The 19,122-nt window shown below is 36.5% G+C and overlaps 1 protein-coding gene across 1 annotated transcript in view; it reads left to right on the forward strand.

The window, feature by feature from the left end:
* LOC138711949 (fatty acid synthase-like) overlaps positions 1-19,122 on the forward strand; it is a 147,644-nt gene that overhangs the window by 124,764 nt on the left and 3,758 nt on the right. Inside the window, exons 37-39 of the mRNA XM_069843256.1 lie at positions 4,660-4,773; positions 10,552-10,649; positions 13,941-14,103. Coding sequence (XP_069699357.1) covers positions 4,660-4,773; positions 10,552-10,649; positions 13,941-14,076 — 348 coding nt within the window. The 3' untranslated portion in view covers positions 14,077-14,103. The remainder of the gene's footprint in view (positions 1-4,659; positions 4,774-10,551; positions 10,650-13,940; positions 14,104-19,122) is intronic.

The following is a 19,122-nucleotide window of genomic DNA, read 5'->3' on the forward strand; positions in this document are numbered from 1 at the left end:
CTAGACAGAGATATCACTTGAAGAGGTCTTGGTTGCAAATATGTTGCCTGTTTTGCAATATTATCGACTTTCTCGTTTCCAGGTATACCACAATGACTAGGTATCCATTGAAATAGTTCTTCTAGTTTACTTAGTTGTTTCTGAAGTGGAATAATTCTGTGTGCATATAGAGCAACTTAAGAATGTTACAATGCATACCTCACATTGTGGGCCCACATGTCACACAGCAGACATCAAGGCGATAATCCAACTCATGCAACACACGTTACAACATATCTTCTAGAATGGACTCAGTCACACTGGAGATACGTTGTCGCTGCTTTTGTAGTGGAAGTACATAGGTGATATCTTTTATGCAACCCCATAAGGAGATACATATTCATGACAGGGGACTTTGATGGCCGTTTGCAGACGACGTCCAGCATGCCTGATCCACCTTCTTCCAATTGTTCATTTAGATGGATATGGACATTGAGATGTCAGTCAGGTGTGGTAACAGGTCCTCTGCTGGCAAACCCGAACAAAAGAAACCAACATTAACAGTTTCTATCCACTTCTGCTGCCTTCTATTGTTTCCGTCGGCAATTAGATATATCGCAATACTCAGAACAGGTATTCTTTGAGTGTTTCTTCCTTATGATACTAGTATTAAGTTCGTAATGTACACTGTTACAAAATTATTGGCCTGTCCATTTGTAATCATAGAAAGTTTCTATGCACATACCTTATTTTGATATTTTGTTTGTATACATGCAGACTGTAATTAAATTTGATATGTTTGAGATTGTGACATCTATCAGAATTGCCTCTTTTAATTACCTATATTATTCTAATTTTCGTAAGAGCTATGATATCTGGTTTGTTATGTCAACTGTTACATTCCCCAACATACTTCTGACTCAGTATGTCTTTGCTGAATCATTTTTTAATATTGTGCAAGGAATTTATTGACATTATGGTACAGTGTAAGTTAACAATAAGTATTAGAAGATAATTTTCTGCTGTAAAATGTTGGATGCATTATCATACCTCAATTTACAATCATTCTGAATCATCGTGTAGCATCCTGAATCCTGATGTTATATGTTGAATATTTTGTATTAAAGTTTTCCTGCATAAATCACTCTGTGTTCCATCCCTGATTGTATATTTCCCTTAATTGTAGTTGCTAACACGAACATGGAATGCACAAATGATGGCGTCTGTCTGAGCAAGCAGCCAAGTCATGTGTTGAGTGCACCTCTGTCTACACAAGGTTCTGCAAACTCCTGGCTAAGCTTGTTTCTCTCTTCTTCTGTTACGGTACCAGCGAAAAGTCAGTTTCGTTTGCCAAATTAATGTCAGGAAATGCTTTGCTTCATGTAATTATTGTCAGGAAATTCTTTGTTTAGTGTAATTATTCTTAGTTTTCATATCGAAAAATGCCATGCGGCAATAAAATTATCTATAGCCTATATTTAAGAGATTGATCATGTCTGTCAGATTTTCACTTCCTCCTATGCTACTACTACTTACCGGCTTTTAAGGAACCCGGAGGTTCATTGCCGCCCTCACATAAGCCCGCCATCGGTCCCTATCCTGAGCAAGATTAATCCATTCTCTACCATCATATCCCACCTTCCTCAAATACATTTTAATATTATCTTCCCATCTACGTCTCGGCCTCCCCAAAGGTCTTTTTCCCTCCAGCCTCCCAACTAACACTCTATATGCATTTCTGGATTAGTCCATACGTGCTACATGCCCTGTCCATCTCAAACGTCTGGATTTAATGTTCCTAATTATGTCAGCTGAAGAATACAATGCGTGCAGTTCTGTGTTGTGTAACTTTCTCCATTCTCCTGTAACTTCATCCCTCTTAGCCCCAAATATTTTCCCAAACACCTTATTCTCAAACACCCTTAACCTATGTTCCTCTCTCAAAGTGAGAGTCCAAGTTTCACAACCATACAGAACAACCGGTAATATAACTGTTTTATAAATTCTAACTTTCAGATGTTTTGACAGCAGACTGGATGATAAAAGCTTCTCAACCGAATAATAACAGGCATTTCCCTTATTTATTCTGTGTTTAATTTCCTCCCGAGTGTCATTTATATTTGTTACTGTTGCTCCAAGATATTTGAATTTTTCCACCTCTTCAAAAGATAAATTTCCAATTTTTATACTTCCATCCTCCTACACTTCACAAAGGAAATCTCTCTTGACATGATATTCGGTGGAAGATTCTGGCATTCATTAGAATTTAGTTTGTTTTCCTGGGGTGTAAGGGGTAGTGATGCATCTCCAACAACCTCTCCTACCCAAAGCCCATCCTCATCCTGCACGTGGTACACCCTGCTTTAACAAGTGAGGCTCTGGGGACCGAGTCACAGCAGTATAATGTTTCATCAAAATGAAGGAAACGCCATTTTGCGTGCTGACCTGCCACAGCATGCTCAAGCGTCTCTCACTTGGCAAAGAGGAGGTGCAGTCGGTGAATTTGCTCAACAATCCTCCCACCTAGGTCTGGATAACCCACTGACCAACGGCCCTCCATTCACATTGGGATTGTCTGTGTGTGATGTAGTCATCAAAACAAAAACTGGTGCTCAGTATAAACGGCTATAATCATGCTCAATATGATTCCCAGAATAAATAGTTGACACATTATGCTAATACATAACATTAAGTGTAAATTTTAAATTCAAAACTTTGTAAGTAAAATATCATAAATATTCATTACTAAACAGCCTACGTACAAGTTTATGAGTATTACAGGGTTCCTTTATCTTTTGAAAATGCCTTAGATTTATAGTATTGATTAGCAGAAATTGATGTGATTGCTGGGAGAGCTGTAAGCGCACCCAACCCGCCCTAAATACGTGCTTTGCTTATATACCAAAATCATTGCGAGTGAATACAGAAAACGGCCATATTTCTTTAATGTAATAATGGATTTCATTGTCAGCAACATAATAATAATACTACACACCTAATCCAACCTAACCTAACCTGTCACATAATACTACGCACCTCTAGTAACATTCCTCCTATTTAGTATAATTTCGTTTGCATGTATTGCCGGCCCTGCTGCTCGTGTCAGTAGCCATCTAGTGGAAGTGGATCGTAATTCGAGAAAGAAAATATGGCGACTTTTGTAATAATTACATTTAGTTCGTCCAATATATGTTTTGTGATATATTGTATGTATGTATTTATTCACACTGCAAAGATTGGCAACAGGCCATGATTGTTTGGCCAAACACCTGCATAGAATTGGAATATATCAGTCCCCTAACTGCCCATTGTGCAACTCAAACCAAGAAATTGATTCGGAACACCTCAAAATCTGTGCTTCAGTGGCTGGTCATGATAATATCTTTGAAAAATATTGGAGTGCAAGAGGTCAAATGACTTTATTGTCAAACGCCTGGCATTAGAAAACAACATTCACACTGCAATGGGTATATACCTGGTGGCAGTGGTAACTAATTACACTCAATACGGTAATGACAATAATAAACACAATGAATAAAAAATACAATTAATAATAATACTAATAATTAATACTAACAATAATAATAATAACAATAATAATAATAACAATAATAATAATAATAATAATAATAATAATAATAATAATAATAATAATAATAACAGGGAACATCCTAAATTAAATGAAGCACGATCACTTAAAATAACATTTAAAGTAAATCTAATTTGTATCTTAAACCTAAGTTCGAACTAAACCCCACGAGTATGATATGTTCGTATCTGCACAAGTACCTTTCAACATTACACTCATTTTGCTGTCAACTCACTCACTGCACTGGAACTACGACACATTTCACTGATTCTATCCTGATTTCACTAACACTTCAAAAATATTTCACTGTTCAAATACTTTGCACTGCCACTATAAACTATAAAGCTTCACTGACAGGAACACGTTTCACTTACACAGCACACTTCACTGACACAACATACTTCTTCACTGATACAACACTTCAATAACAACATATCATTTACACCCTTTAAATACTGTGTATAATTACCGTCTATTAGTAAAGTCCTTAAGCCTATTTTTAAATACATTTTTGGTTGTTGGTAAAGCCTTTAGTAAGTCTACAGGTAAAGCATTCCAGTCCCTGATAGTACGATTGAGAAAATAAAACTTTCCAGTGTCTGTCCTCTGTCTTCTTTCCCTCAATTTATATGAGTGGTCGTTCCTTGAAGAGTAATTTGGCGGCTGCAACTATTTTTTATTTCTCTCCAGGCAGGCTCACCTCTGTATGTTTTGAACAGTGTGCATAATCGAATTCGCGTTCTGTCCGTGAGTGTGTCCCATTTTAATGGTGAATTTTTCCGACAACACTTGAGAGCCCGTTTTTTGAATCTATTAAACGTGTTAATGTAATAATTCTATTATATAGTACAATAAGAATTGAAATGTGTTGTGATAAAATTTTGAAAATTGGTTTATAGCACCCCATTGGCATTGATAAAAGTGTGCAATATTCGTTCAGTGGCCGGTGGATACTCTACATTAACCACCTTTTCTGTCTATAATTTGAAATGCAGTACCGGTATTCTAGTTTCCAATGGCTGGATCTTGACTTAACGTCATCTTCTTTAAGTGCAGTATTATTATTGATTTTATTTTTATCTTGTTGGCAGAGCTGCAAGAAGCAAGGTGAAGCGAAACTCCACTTCCCCCCTTCCCATCCAAAGAAAGAGTATACGCAACTTAAAACTGCATACAATGGACGTCACACCTCGTCCTCTGAAATGGTAGGCTAATACATTCATGTTTGCTTCTCACACTTAATTATACATTTTATTGGGCACTGTGTGAGACCATAACCCAGATACCTGCAAGGAAAGATTTTTACAAATCATGGTTTTGTCAATCTTATTTCTAGGTCTTAATCTAGTTTCTGATTATACTATAAAGCATGAATTTGTAACATTGTTATTGCAGGACATCTGCTGACACGATTTAAGAAGAATTGCAATCTAAGATAAGATAAAAATAATAATAATACCAACAACAACAACAATAATAATAATAATAATAATAATAATAACAACAATAATAATAATAATAGTAGTAGTAATAATAATAATAATAATAATAATAATAATAATAATAATATCGTTGTATAGGCCTAATATGCAGTAGAATACGTTTTCCTAGGATCTTGATGAAGTCTTCAACAAAAAAGATATAAATCCAGAAATAGCAAAAGCCATTGCCCTACAAACAATTAATAGAAAATATCCACAGAAGGACTGGTTGTACATTTACACTGATGGATCTCTCGTGGATCAAAATGAAGGAGCTGGAGCAGGAGCTACTTGCCAATACTTTTCTCTTTATAAAAATGTTGGCAAGTACACAACAAATTTTGATGGCGAAGTTGAAGCCATTTATACATCACTTCAAAATGTATTTGTTTGGCTAAACCAGTGCAAAAACATAGTCATCCTATCTGACTCCAAAGCTGCAATCCAGTCCATCAGCTCAACTACATCCCCTAAAATGGAAAAAGTAAAAGAAATTCATTGCATGGTAAAACAAATTCAAATGCTAAATAAAAAAGTGGTCTTCCAATGGATCTCGGCCCACTGCAGACTGAACGGTAACGAGAAAGCAGATATGTTAGCAAAGAAAGGAACTTATACCAACTTAAAAACAAATTTCAAATTCCCATATGAATCAATAAAGCGAGTCATAAAAAGAATAAGTTACAGCGAACAGGCAAAATGGAAAGAATCCTTCAAAGATCCAAAACTGATTCCTGATCTACCTCGAAAATCTGCCGTGGCCATGTTTACATTGATTGCCTCAGTAAACACCTCCATCGTATTGGAGTACTGAATTCACCTAAATGCTTACTGTGCACCAGAGAAGAGGACATGGAGATGGAGCACCTGGCTAATTGTGAAACTCTTAGGACATTTGTGGACCTTCCATCAAAATATTGGGAAGCAAGAAGGATGATGACTTCGTTGTTAAATCCAGAGCATTATACACACACACACACACACACACACACACACACGCGCGCGTTTTCCTAGGAACCAAAGGACTTTAAATGTCAAAAATTCGAAAATGTTCTAAAGGTTTAGCACAGGCTATGTTTAGCAGAACGGGACTAGATCTTCTTTTAATAGATGTCCTCTACAGGAAAACGCAGTAATGAGGAACATACTAATGAGATCCCACTGCAGATTCGTAAGGGAAGGAATAAAGCCAGAGTTTTCGTTTAGTGTGAAATAATGAATGTTTGTTGCCAAGCTGAACTTCGATAAAGCTGCAGTTAGCGGTACAAATCCTAGAATGCTAGCACTAATAATAACTCGTTACAGACCTACAAACAGAGACAAAAATATTTTAGAAGCCGGTTTGCAGTTCTGTGTAGTATGACACATGTTGCTGATCTTATCTGTGTATACACATTGATTACACAACTTTTAACACTGTATCACTTCGGAATATGTATTATATGACTTTCTTGTGTTAAATTCTAACACAAACAAATACAACCACACAGGCGTATAGAAACTCAAATGTAACACCTGCAACAACTTCTACATAGGACAGACAGGCAGATCGTTTCAAACACGTTACAGAGAACACATCACAGCCATAACAAAACTACAAAACACCTCCACATATGCAGAACACATCACAAATGCTAACCACACATACAGAGACATCAACACAGACGAGGAAATACTACACATCCAACCAAAAAGCCAGAAACTCAACACACTAGAACAATATGAAATATACAGACACACGAAAACACACCCCAACGATATTCTCAACACACAACTCAATTTCAGAACACACACACTCTTTGACTCCACATTACACCACACGAACATACCCTCACAGGAAACAAAACAAGAGGCGCCAAGACCAACAACGACCAGTTCTGAGGATGACCCATAAATAGGTCGAAACATGTGAACAAGGTACGTTAGAATTTAACACAAGAAAGTCATATAATACATTATCTGTGTAAGTGAGAATTGTTTCTTTCTTGTGACATTTCTGAGTATTAATTTTGCTTGCGTGTTGCTTGAACTTTGTGTTGATATTAATTAATGGAAAATGTTGCAAATTATTCCTGGGAAACGAACTGAATTCTATCCTTATTCATACCCATCTCATTATGGCACGGAAGTGCGATAGGTTGCATGGCATATTTAAAACTGCTTAGCTGTGCAGTGTACGTAACAGCAAAACATATTAATATTCATATTCATTTATTGCGTCCAACTGTTCACGTATATGATATGGGACATGTCAAATGTATCACATTGTGACTAAGATGCAACATATAAAAGCTAAAATACAATATACATGAAATAAAATACAACATACAAAAATTTCAACATAAATTACAAATAATTTAAACATTAACAAATACAAGTGACAAACACAAGAACAAATCTGACATTTAACAAGGAATTTCACACTTAATTTAATAGTTCCAAGTCAATTTCAACCAAGTCGTCCTTCATGAGAAGACATCTCATCTCGAAGAAGACATCCCAAACTTAAACCTGCTACAATAGTCATCTTAACAGCATTATAGATCCTCCTGCCTACACAACCACTCACAGGAGTAAAAATGTAAGTTTTCTATAGAATAAACTTATATTTATTAGTACCGGTACCAGTACCTCCAATAAAATCAGTGTTTCGACATTAATCAATCAATCAATCTTCTTAATGCATTCAGCTGTTTGCTGACAACATAAAGTCCACTATAGTCTATTCAGTTGTTGTTTTTCACGAGAAATGAGGGGTATTTTGATCGGTGTTCATTATAGATGCCTGTTGCTAGTAGCCAGAGTTGGGGTGTAGTCAATTTATACTGCAGGGCTGTGTCTTCTGCAACTGGTACTGATGATTTTAATTTACTTCTTTTGTGGTTTATGGATGGACAGTATAGAAGAATGTGTTCATCATGATTATTACACCACAGACAAGTAGGATTATCAGAAATGTGAAATCGGTGTAGGTACAATTGAGTGACAATGTGACCTGTTCTGGCTCTTGTTAAAATGTTTGAACATGTCTGGGCAAGTTTTTGTACATTTCCAGGTCATTTGGTTTCTTTTGTACAGACTGTAAAATTTTTCCTTTGTCAGAAGAGAGCCAGTTGTTGATCCATATTTTTGTAAAATGAGACTTTACTGAAGCAAAAGCACTGGATAGAGATATCACTTGAAGAGGTCTTGCTTGCAAATATGTTGCCTGTTTTGCAATATTATCGACTTTCTCGTTTCCAGGTGTACCACAATGACTGGATTTTGAAAAATAAACATCACAAAGCTTAAAATAAAAATAAAAAATTCAACGTAAAATAAGCATATCGTATTTTTATTTTTTCCTTTTGAGTTTCAAATGTTTTAACATTTTATTTTTATAACATGAAATATGCATAATTGCTGTTTTGTTCAAAATCTCTACAATATTCAATTAAAATGGGACTGTAGAAACATTTCTTAATCTTATCCATTTAGTTTGAAAGAGTCTTATTTCCTGTGTTCTTTCAGCGTTTAATTAATATTAGGTTGTAGGATTTATTTTGATTTTGTTTAGTTTGAAACAAGCAGTGTTCATTCTCCGTTGTCTACCACAGTTTAAACACAAAAATTAAACAGTATATCATCTGTATTGTTTCTTACGAGTTTAAATGCAATGTAGGCCTACATGGCATGATGATATTGACCTTCAACAACCCCAAGTGGAGGGGTTCGTTCAGAGCAACACAACCCCCAGCTGCTTGTATGGCGCAGTGTTGCAAGTTCTCCTAATTCATGTCTTTTAAAATGCACGTTTTTCTGGAAAACTATTCAAAATATAGCAAAATGGAAGGCTTCGCTGTCCTCTTATTGAATATTTTATATACAGGGTGTTTAAAAAATACGGGGCATAATTTCAGGTATGTATTTCTCACATGTAGACAATCAAAATACTTCATTACAACATGTGTCCGGAAATCCTTCATTTCCGAGTTATGGCCTTCACAACATTGAAATTCACCGGAACGTTTTTCTTTCCGCAGGTCATTGTCAATACAGAAGATGTTCAAAATGTCCACCTCCTCCTTGAATACAGACCTCACATCGATGTCTCATTGACCTGCGAACACGATCCCAAACTCCAGGAGTATTGCGTATGTCCTCAGAACATGCCACAATTCGATTCCGAAGGGATTCCAAATCAGGCACCGGAGACGAATAAACCAATGATTTTAAATGGCCCCACAAGTAGAAATCGAGAGGGTTCAGATCAGGTGAGCGTGGAGGCCAAGCAATTGGGCCACCTCTACCTATCCATCGATCAGGAAACCTTCGATCCAAGTACTGGCAAGCCGTACGACTGAAGTGTGCAGGAGCGCCATCATGCAAGAAGTGAATGTGTTGACGATTGATCAGTGGAATGTCTTCTAAAACATGAGGTATGGTGTTTTCCAGGAAGTTTGTGTACGCCTGCCCCGTAAGTCTGTTTACAAGTACACAGGGTCCAATTAATCGATCACCAATGATACCGGCCCACATGTTGAAGGAGAACCGCACCTGGTGATGAGATGGAACAGTTGCACGTGGGTTTTCATACGCCCATACATGCTGATTGTGGAAATTTGTTATGCCATCTCTTGTGAACTGTGCTTCATCTGTAAATAATACTAAGGCAGGAAAGTTCGGATTTACACCACACTGTTGCAAGAACCACTGACAGAACCTAACTCGTGCAGGGTAATCTGCTGGTGACAGGGCCTGTACACGTTGCAAATGATAAGGATACAATTGATACTCTTTCAACAGTCTCCAGAAAGTCGTATGAGAAACATTGACTTGCAACGCTACCCTTCTTGTGCTGATAGAAGGAGTCATGTTCACAGCCTCCAGAATCTCCTCCTGTACTTCTGGAGTTGTAGATCTTGGTCGTCCCCTTCCCAAACCAGGAGAGTTAAATTTTCCATACTCGCACAGACGGTAATGGAGACGTACAAATGTCTTCCGATCTGGACATTGTCGCTGTGGGTACCTCTCCTGGTACAAACGACGAGCCAGCGCAGCATTGCCGTCCGCCTTACCGTACATGAAGTGTATCTCTGCCAGCTCTTGATTTGAATACATGTCGCACAGTCTAACGCCTACACAACACTGAATGTAACCTTCGCCTCGGAATGAACTGTCAGAGTGCCCTCTTAATGTCTTCTTTGACGGCAACGACCTGCGGAAAGAAAAATGTTCCGGCGAATTTCAATGTTGTGAAGGCCATAACTCGGAAATGAAACATTTCCGGACACATGTTGTAATGAACTATTTGGATTGTCTACATGTGGGAAATACATACCTGAAATTATGCCCCGTATTTTTTAAACACCCTGTATACTGTGTTATATCATTATCATTTGGCAGTAGTGAGGATTTAAGAAAGCGCTTCTTGCACACGGTATATTCTGTTGGTAGTGAAGGTGGGGTGGGTAGAATAAAAAAAATTGTATACTTTTATTTCATGGACATAACTCTCCACAGGTACACATCATGCACAGTGTGGCCTGCCGAAGTGGTGTGCAACTTGAAAATGAGACACAGTCCTGCCATCTGTCTGCAATATATGGAATGCAAATCACGTAAGTCAAGTGGGTAGGCATTGGATACACACATACACACACTTTTATTTCATTTTTGGGAAGTAACCTCAGCGGTAAGTGAACTGAGCTTATTTTTAGCATTGTCACAGTCAAGAATTCAAGGTAGGATTTTATTGACCCAGTACTTGCCAAAAGCAATTAATCGTTTTATAAATTTACATGAAGTGTTTCTTTTATAACCTGTTTATTCAGTTTAGGTGTTTAAAGATTCAGATGGTGAGATGTACAGTAGTCTTGCTCTTTCTACTTCAACCACAGAATTGGTTATTTATATGAACTGGTGTGATAATTTTGGTGAAACTGTTGGTAGGTTTGAAGATTTAAGAAGACATTACCTACTGACATTCATTTTACCATTTTACACAAAGTTACATAAAATAGAAGTTTATTAGTTACCGTACTCTATTAGTGCCATTGACACTACACTTTTTTTTCTTTACATAGATATTGTTCTTCGGACTGTATATATGTGCTTACATCTAAATTTTTCACAAATTTTCCTGATCTTTTTATTTCAATGAAATAGTAATTTATAGCATGAGAGAGTAAAATTAGATTTTGTCAGCGAGTGGAAATTGTAGCTCCCGATGTGAAACTGAGGGTGATAATTTCCACAAGCACATAAAATCTACTTACTCTCATGTGCTATACATTATTTTATCCATTACTGGTATATACATTTAACTTTAAATTGTAGGTAAGCCTTTTCTTTGTAATGTGTTGTTTGTTAAGAAGTTATTAATGAATGAATGGCAATGGCGGTTCCTCGGGGGAGGGAAGGGAGGAACGTCCTCCTCACATTTTCTTCTTTTGAAAGTAAATACCAAATAAAATATGTGCCTTGAAATTCGAGGAAGATTCGATAATTTTTAAGTTCACAGCTATAAGAAAAACTCGGTTGATCGAGTTTTAAACGATGCGCGCTCATGTGCTGCTAGAAAACTGTGAGAAAGATGCGAGATTGTTTGTGTGGAGGAAAGGCACTCCATTCCTCCTCTACTGCAGTTAACACACATAGACAACAGCGCACTAGCGGCCAGAGAAAGAAGCAGAGTTTTAAAGCAAGTGAATGAATGGAGAGGGAGGAGATCCTCCTCTGAATCAGCGCATGGGCGGGAAATAGAAACCGACTGGTCGTGCAGCAAGCTCGCTACCGCTGCCACCTAACGATGTTGCATTCAACCGGACTGTAACACATCTAGGAGGAGACACAACAAAAACGGTCTTAACGCAACGCTATGAAGGACACCATATAAACTTTTTTTTTTTAATTATAAATCAAAAATATTATTCATTGCACTTTATATAGGCTACTATTCATGGTTTTAAACTTTCGTGGATATTTGAAAGTTAAAGTCGGGTTTATGTAAAACAAAGAGGAAGTAGTTCTACATAGTTGGCCCCTGAAATTCACTTCTATTCATTGTTTACTACACAGGGCAACAGCCAAGTTGTCAGTTTTGTACAAATATATTATTTGAAACTGAAAGTAGGTACTCCAAACTACATTATTTTTAACATACAAAAAAGGCTACGAGGTTGTGAATTTCCTTGTAATTGTTAATTTGCGCAATTATTCAACAATGAATGGAAGTGAAAACATAATATATTTTGGACAATTTAGGAAACTCAGTTTACAAGAACAGATTATTGCTATACAGAAGGGAAGACCAACCCCAACACTACCTGGTCTTACATGTATGCATATAGGCTAATTTGTAGCATGTTTCATTCAAGAAGATGTCATTTCGCGCTGTTAACTTCTTTCCTCCTCTTAAGAAATATGCAGGAGTCGCCACTGACGAATGGATGTATGAATTTTATTGTTGCTAATGCTTTTATTGTTTTGGATAGACTGATTAAAAACTTTTGATTCAGTGCTGTGAATAAAGTCATTGTTTAGGTTGCTAAGGGCGACGAAATAAAGATCATTTTAGATTCCAGTCATAGATAAATATGAGAGGGTTAAAGTCACAGTGGTGTAAGTCACATTTTATTCATTTTGAGAGACAAAGAGGTTTATTAGAAATGCTGTAATAAATTCTGAAGCATCAATTTCGTTACGGAAACGCATTGAATATAACCTAAGGGCCTGTCCCAAGTTAAGGGAAGTGAATAGAGATGTAATTCTTCCAATTAAGTATTATTTTGAATAATTTCAAGGGAAAAATTGTTCCGGGGCCGGGTATCGATCCCGGGACCTCTGGTTGAACGTACCAGCACTCTACCAACTGAGTTACCAGGGAACTCCACCCGACACCGTCTCAACTTTTCCCTTTATATCCACACAACTCGCGTGGGCTGACGAAACGCCAGAGACCCACAACGAGTGCACACAATCTCTGTGTGACTTGAAATTATTGAAATCTGCTTTACAGGGAGCTTTACTGAAAGACTAGATTTGCATAATATATACGTCACTGTGTACGTTAACAGAAAACCACAATTCCAAGTCACACAGAGATTGTGTGCACTTGATGTGGGTCTCTGGTGTTTCGTCAGCCCACGCGAGTTGTGTGGATATAAAGGGAAAAGTTGAGACGGTGTCGGGTAGAGTTCCGTGGTAGCTCAGTTGGTAGAGTGCTGTTACATTCAACCAGAGGTCCCGGGATCGATACCCGGCCCCGGAACAATTTTTCCCTTGAAATTATTCAAATCTGCTTTACAGGGAGCTTTACCTGAAAGACTAGATTTGCAAGTATTATTTTGATAACCTAACCTGCAAATGACTTATGCCACTGTGTAGTCTAACAGAAAATATCTGTAGTGACTTAAAGGTTAAATAAAACATATTTTTGCTTCCACAAAAGTGGAATGAAAATTAAAAATATGTACATATCGACTTTTAACATTACCAAAGTGGCTTGAAAATAAATGAAGTTTGAAAATATTAAAAGAATGATAGTGAAAAAAAAATCATGACTTATTCACGGATCTTCTTGTTCTACAAGTGCTTGTGGACTCACATCTACCTATATATCTCAGCTTTTCTGATTGAAGAGATTGAAAAATTATAAATTGGCATAATTATATTAAATATTCACAAACAGACTTAAAAATAAAAGGAGCTTAAGAAAATGATAAAAGTCACAAATTCATTTGAAAATAAAAGAAGTGTCAGAATATTAAAACAATCATAGTCTATCTTTTCGTATCCATTTTCTGTTTGAAGAGATTGAAAAAATACATGATGGATTGGTGGTATGTATGGAAGTAGATCTATATGTCCATTTTCTTCTCTCTCTCAATTTTTGTCGGTTGTGTGTACAGGATTTCTTCAGTCGCACTCCAATGGATGATGGTCTACCTGTCCTCCCAGGTTTCCAATTCAACACGGAAAATGGGAACTCTTCACTCAGTGTTTCTCTGTAGAATACGGTATAAGGCTGATCTTTTGAAATCCTGATCTACTGGATTTTGAGCCCGTTGAATGGTGAGTTTCATTCATTTTTCTTTTTTTTGTGTTACATTTTTCTAGCGTAGCAACCAATTTAAAATCTTGTCGCGTCATTTTCGTTAGTAGAAATGACTTCTTTCTTCAGCATTTCATTATAACATCGTATCAATCATCTGGTACAAAAATGGGTTTGTGTTTTGCAAACACGTCAATCGATCCAAATTCGGAAGTGTTGGGCATAATTTTACGATCCATGACTTCGATAGTATTAGACTCAGTTTGTGTCAACTTTATGAGGAATAAAACGGATTTGATATTCCGGTTTTGACCGGTGCAGGTGTCACTGTACATGACGACGTGCTTCGACCAGTGTTGCCATATTTAGTGATAAGTCGCTAAATCTAGGGAATTTTGAATCAGTCTCGGCGACAAATTTTATAAAATACGATTAGCGACTTTTCTGCTGATTTTTATATTCTTCCACTTTTTTCTTTCGGATTCGGAACACCCCAAAATCTGTGCTTCAGTGGCTGGCCATGATAATATCTTTGAAAAATTTTGGAGTGCAAGAGGTCAAATGACTGGCATTAGAAAACAACTACAACTTTTTTCTTTCTTTTAAGTTAAAACATTCAACTGAATTCATGCACTTCTTAGTTTTAGAAGAGGCATGGGTGTATGACCAAGTAGTCTAATGATTCATACGTGAAAGCCCTGATCTCATACTATATTTGTGATCAGTGATCAGGGGTGAAAGATGCTGATTCAATGATTTTCAGTGGTAAGGTCTCTCTATCAATGCTACTGCTCCTAAGGTTAATATGCTCCAACACTTATAAACGGTGGCAACTTTGATTGACACGTGATGAGTCGCGAGATACAGCTAATGTAATCTTGGTTCTTCCCCGCAACACAGAGGTTTTCCACTCCGAATCGATCCAAGGCAATTGAGTTTTGGAATTTTGTGCAGACAGTTCGTGCGAGACCGAAGTTTTTGCTGGTTTTAATATATATTTAAGAAGTGTTAGGTTTCACATAAAAATTTATGTTCTAACGATGAGGTGAATATTTCCACAATAAACTTACAATTTGCCAGAAAGTGTAGTGTCAGTGATTGGATCAAGTGCAGTGTTTCACATTCAGTTGTTCTCACACCTTCCACCTCAACATCACAGTCTCACAACCCGACCAGACTCCGCAGAAGAGAGTGACGACGAGGAAATGGTATTTTTCTCCGCATATGTATGTTTTTTCTTATTTTCATTTATTAATATTTATTATTAATTTTTAGCGACATTTCTGGGGATTTTTTAACAAACTTTGGAGAGATTTAGCTACTTTTTGTTGAAACTTAGCGAGACTGTAGGGCGATATGTTGGCAACAGTGGCTTCGACGTGAATGCTCGTGTTTGTACATGTTTTCGAATGGAAGAACCAATTTCTTGCGATCCTCGAGAAACAATAGCCTCATCCCAAGCATACACAGGATTAGGCTCTCTTTCCACTGAATCCATAATTCAAACGAAGAAAACAAATAAACACAATTTTGTTGTTGTTGTTGTTGTTGTCTAGTGCCTTGCGTTTGGCAATGAAGCCATTAGCAGCCGTGCTTTCCAATACTTTTGAAATGTAGTTTCTTCTGATCTTAATGCTTCACAGGTCTTCAAGTGGTCTTCATTCATTTCTGCTGGATCGTTACACAGGACACATATGGGTGAAGCTGAGATACCTATTCTGTAGAGATGACTTGCTAGACAGTCATGATTTGTCAATAGTCTGAAGGCTGCAACTGCTGTTTTCCTTGGTCTCTGGGGGATTATATCAGGGTTGGAAAGTAGTGTAATCTATTTTTTGTCTTTAGCATTTGATTCTATTTCTTGTAGGTATGAATGAGAAAATTTTGTAGTGATCGAGCGTTTTATTGAGGAATATGAGAAATTAAATTTAGGCTTTTGTTTTATTGTTGTGCCTTTCTTGGCAAGTGTGTCTGCTGTTTCATTCCCCATGACTCCACAGTGTGCTGGAATCCATTGCAGATGGACAATCTTATTAACTTTTTGGAGTTGTGTTAACATTTTGTAGCATTCCCTTATTTTTGTTGACTTCTTTGTAGCATTGGAACATATTCCCTGAATTGCAGCTTTAGAATCTGAAAGAATTACTGTCTTGTTATATTTATTTAAGGGAAGATTTAATAATTGTCGGAGAGCCTCTATTTCACCATCATAATTTGTTGTGTCTCTGCCAACAGAATGATAAAAGGAAAAATGTGTACATGTAACCCCAGCTCCAGTAAGGTTTTCTGTGGTGGATCCATCGGTATATATGTGTAGCCATTCTTCTGTAGGGTATCTAGTATTGATCGTTTCCAGTGCTAGAAGTTTTCGTATTTCTTTTGGTGTGTCTGATTTACTTATTTCCTCTGTTAATTCCAAACTGAAGGTAGGTTGCAATAATTCCAATGGATTTTCTCTTATAAGTAAATTTTCTCTTGTGTTAGGAATGCTCAGTTTGGATTTAATCTGTGTTACCTTTTCTAGGAAACTACTAGAGTTTTAAGGATTGGAGAAGGGAGGTTCTTTTCTGTCCATTTAGAGTTTGGCAGTCGTAACATTTTCTCATGTTGGAGCAGTGCTTGTTCTTCTATTTTTGTTATTGATGGGATCCGTGTTAAGGCAAGCATGGCATCAACAGGTGTGGAATTATCTGCTCCAGTGATTAGGCGAAGAGCCTGATTTTGTATTTGTTCAAGTTTATTGATGTTAGCATTTGCTGCTGTTATTAATGCTTCAGAACAGTACAAGAGGTTTGGTTTAATATACATTTTGTATGTTGTATTAAGGACTCTCCTTGAGCAGCCCCATTTAGCACCAGCTAACCTTTTCAGGATTTGCAGTTTCTTTTCAACCTTTTCTGAGATGTTTCTTATATGTTTTTTCCAACTAAGTTTTCTGTCGAAAGTGATGGCCAAGTATTTGGCATCATCAACTGCTTTGATTAGTTTATCATTATAATTTATGGTAATATTCACTGGTTTATATTTTAGTGTAAATAATTCATAAGTTGTTTTTTCTACATTAATAGTCATGACGTTTTTGGAACTCCATTCATGTACTTTGTTTAGGGCTTTTTCTATTCTGTCTTTAATTAATTTAGGTTTTTTTGGAGAGCCTGGAGTCCAAATGACTACGTCGTCAGCAAATAAAGCAATTTTGGTTTTTGAAGTTTTTATTATTGATGGAAAGTCGTTTGTATAAATATTAAAGAGTGTTGTGCTCAGAACAGCACCTTGTGGAAGTCCTCGGTGTGTTTGTTTATATTTGGAAATGTATGTATTATATTTTGTAGCGCAAAATCGTTGTGAATTAAACTGGGTTATCCATTTCAGCATGTTACTTTTCACACCTATTGATTGCAACTTCTCAGTTAATTTATTTCTCCAGACTGAGTCACATGCTGACTGAAAATCAGTGAATACGGCTAAGGTGTCCTCTTGTCTATTGAAAGCTTCCTTGATGTCTTGGCTTAGTAGAAGTACATTTTCGCTTGTACTATGATTCTGTCTGAAGCCGGTCTGTGAACTATTAAGTAGGTTGTAGTATTCTAGGAACCAGTTAAGTCTAGATGCTACCATTCTTTCCATCACTTTTGCAATAACGCTGGTTAAAGATATTGGTCTGAAGCTATTAATATTGTTCGAAGTTTATTTTTCTTTAATATCGGGATGATTTACTGCATTAATATTTTGAAAACAGTGGCACAAACACACAACAGATGTAATCTATTGGAAACACTAACAGGCTTAGCGGTGTTTGTCAGACTTACGCCACTATAGCATATAACAAAGCCACTATACCATTTACCTACCTAACTTGCGCTGCAATCTGTCTGCGGTTTATTGAAGTTTTCCTTTAACAGTTTATCATGTGTGAATTGCATTTCTACACTTATGTCAAAATTGAAAAATAATATGACTTACACCACTGTGACTTTTAACTCCCTCATCTTCTATAATTCGAACTGGTAATGAAAGTTACGGGAAAACGGCTGAACGGATTTTAATAAATGACCCCTCATTTTGAACATTGGAACCCAAAGTTTTTCAGAAAAATACTAGTTTTCAGTGAAATGTCAATTTTTCAACATAATTTTCCTATTTTCTAAAATCCATTTGTCGTCACTATTAATTATATTTCAGAATAAAACAAAACACACACTACAGTAAACAATATTACACGAAGGCCATGATCTGCAAGAATGCTGACATATTATAGCTTAAATTAAATTGGTTATTAAAAACTGCAAGACTTACTAAAAATAATTTACAGGTCTGATTCTGTGGTGTGTAATTTTCTGAGTACAGCTGTGTATTGGATATTAAAAACTACAAAACTTGAGGTGGTTTTATGACATTATTACCATTAGAAATGAAATATTATTATAGTTAATGCCATGTTGTGACTATTTTTCATTAATTATATATATTAATGCTATATTGATGATAAGAAAGTGAAACATTTTGGGGTTATATAAGTAGATGTAGAGAATATCTTAAATTAGATCTTCATTTCTATAATTTACCGAGTGGCGGCTATATATAAACTACAAAACTTAAGTAAGATAATAATATTGTTATTAAAAATTAAATATTTTTACAGTTATTAATCAAGTGGCGTTGGGTCTTTTTCATGTATTTAATGGCGGTGTGGTGTAGATATTTTTATATGCGTATTCTCTTCAGTATTGGCTCGAGAGAGTGCAAAAATTACAGTTCCTAAGGAAAGATCAAAAGGTATTACTTACTGATAAAATAAGAGGCCTACAAGATTTTGTAGTCTCCCGATCATTTCAGCAAGATCTCTTAGCAGGATAAAATGATTTCACCCTCTATATTTCAAGGTAGTTTACGAAACATGCAGCAGCTATACCAAGATATGTTTATTGTTCGAAAGCATAGCAAACCTGACATTTTTTTTTAACTTTCACCTACAATCCGCAGTGACCTGAAATAGCTATTGCTTTACTCCCACATGAAAAACCCACTGATCGTGCTGA

This window comes from Periplaneta americana, chromosome 2, assembly GCF_040183065.1.
Source record: "Periplaneta americana isolate PAMFEO1 chromosome 2, P.americana_PAMFEO1_priV1, whole genome shotgun sequence".
NCBI lineage: Eukaryota > Metazoa > Arthropoda > Insecta > Blattodea > Blattidae > Periplaneta > Periplaneta americana.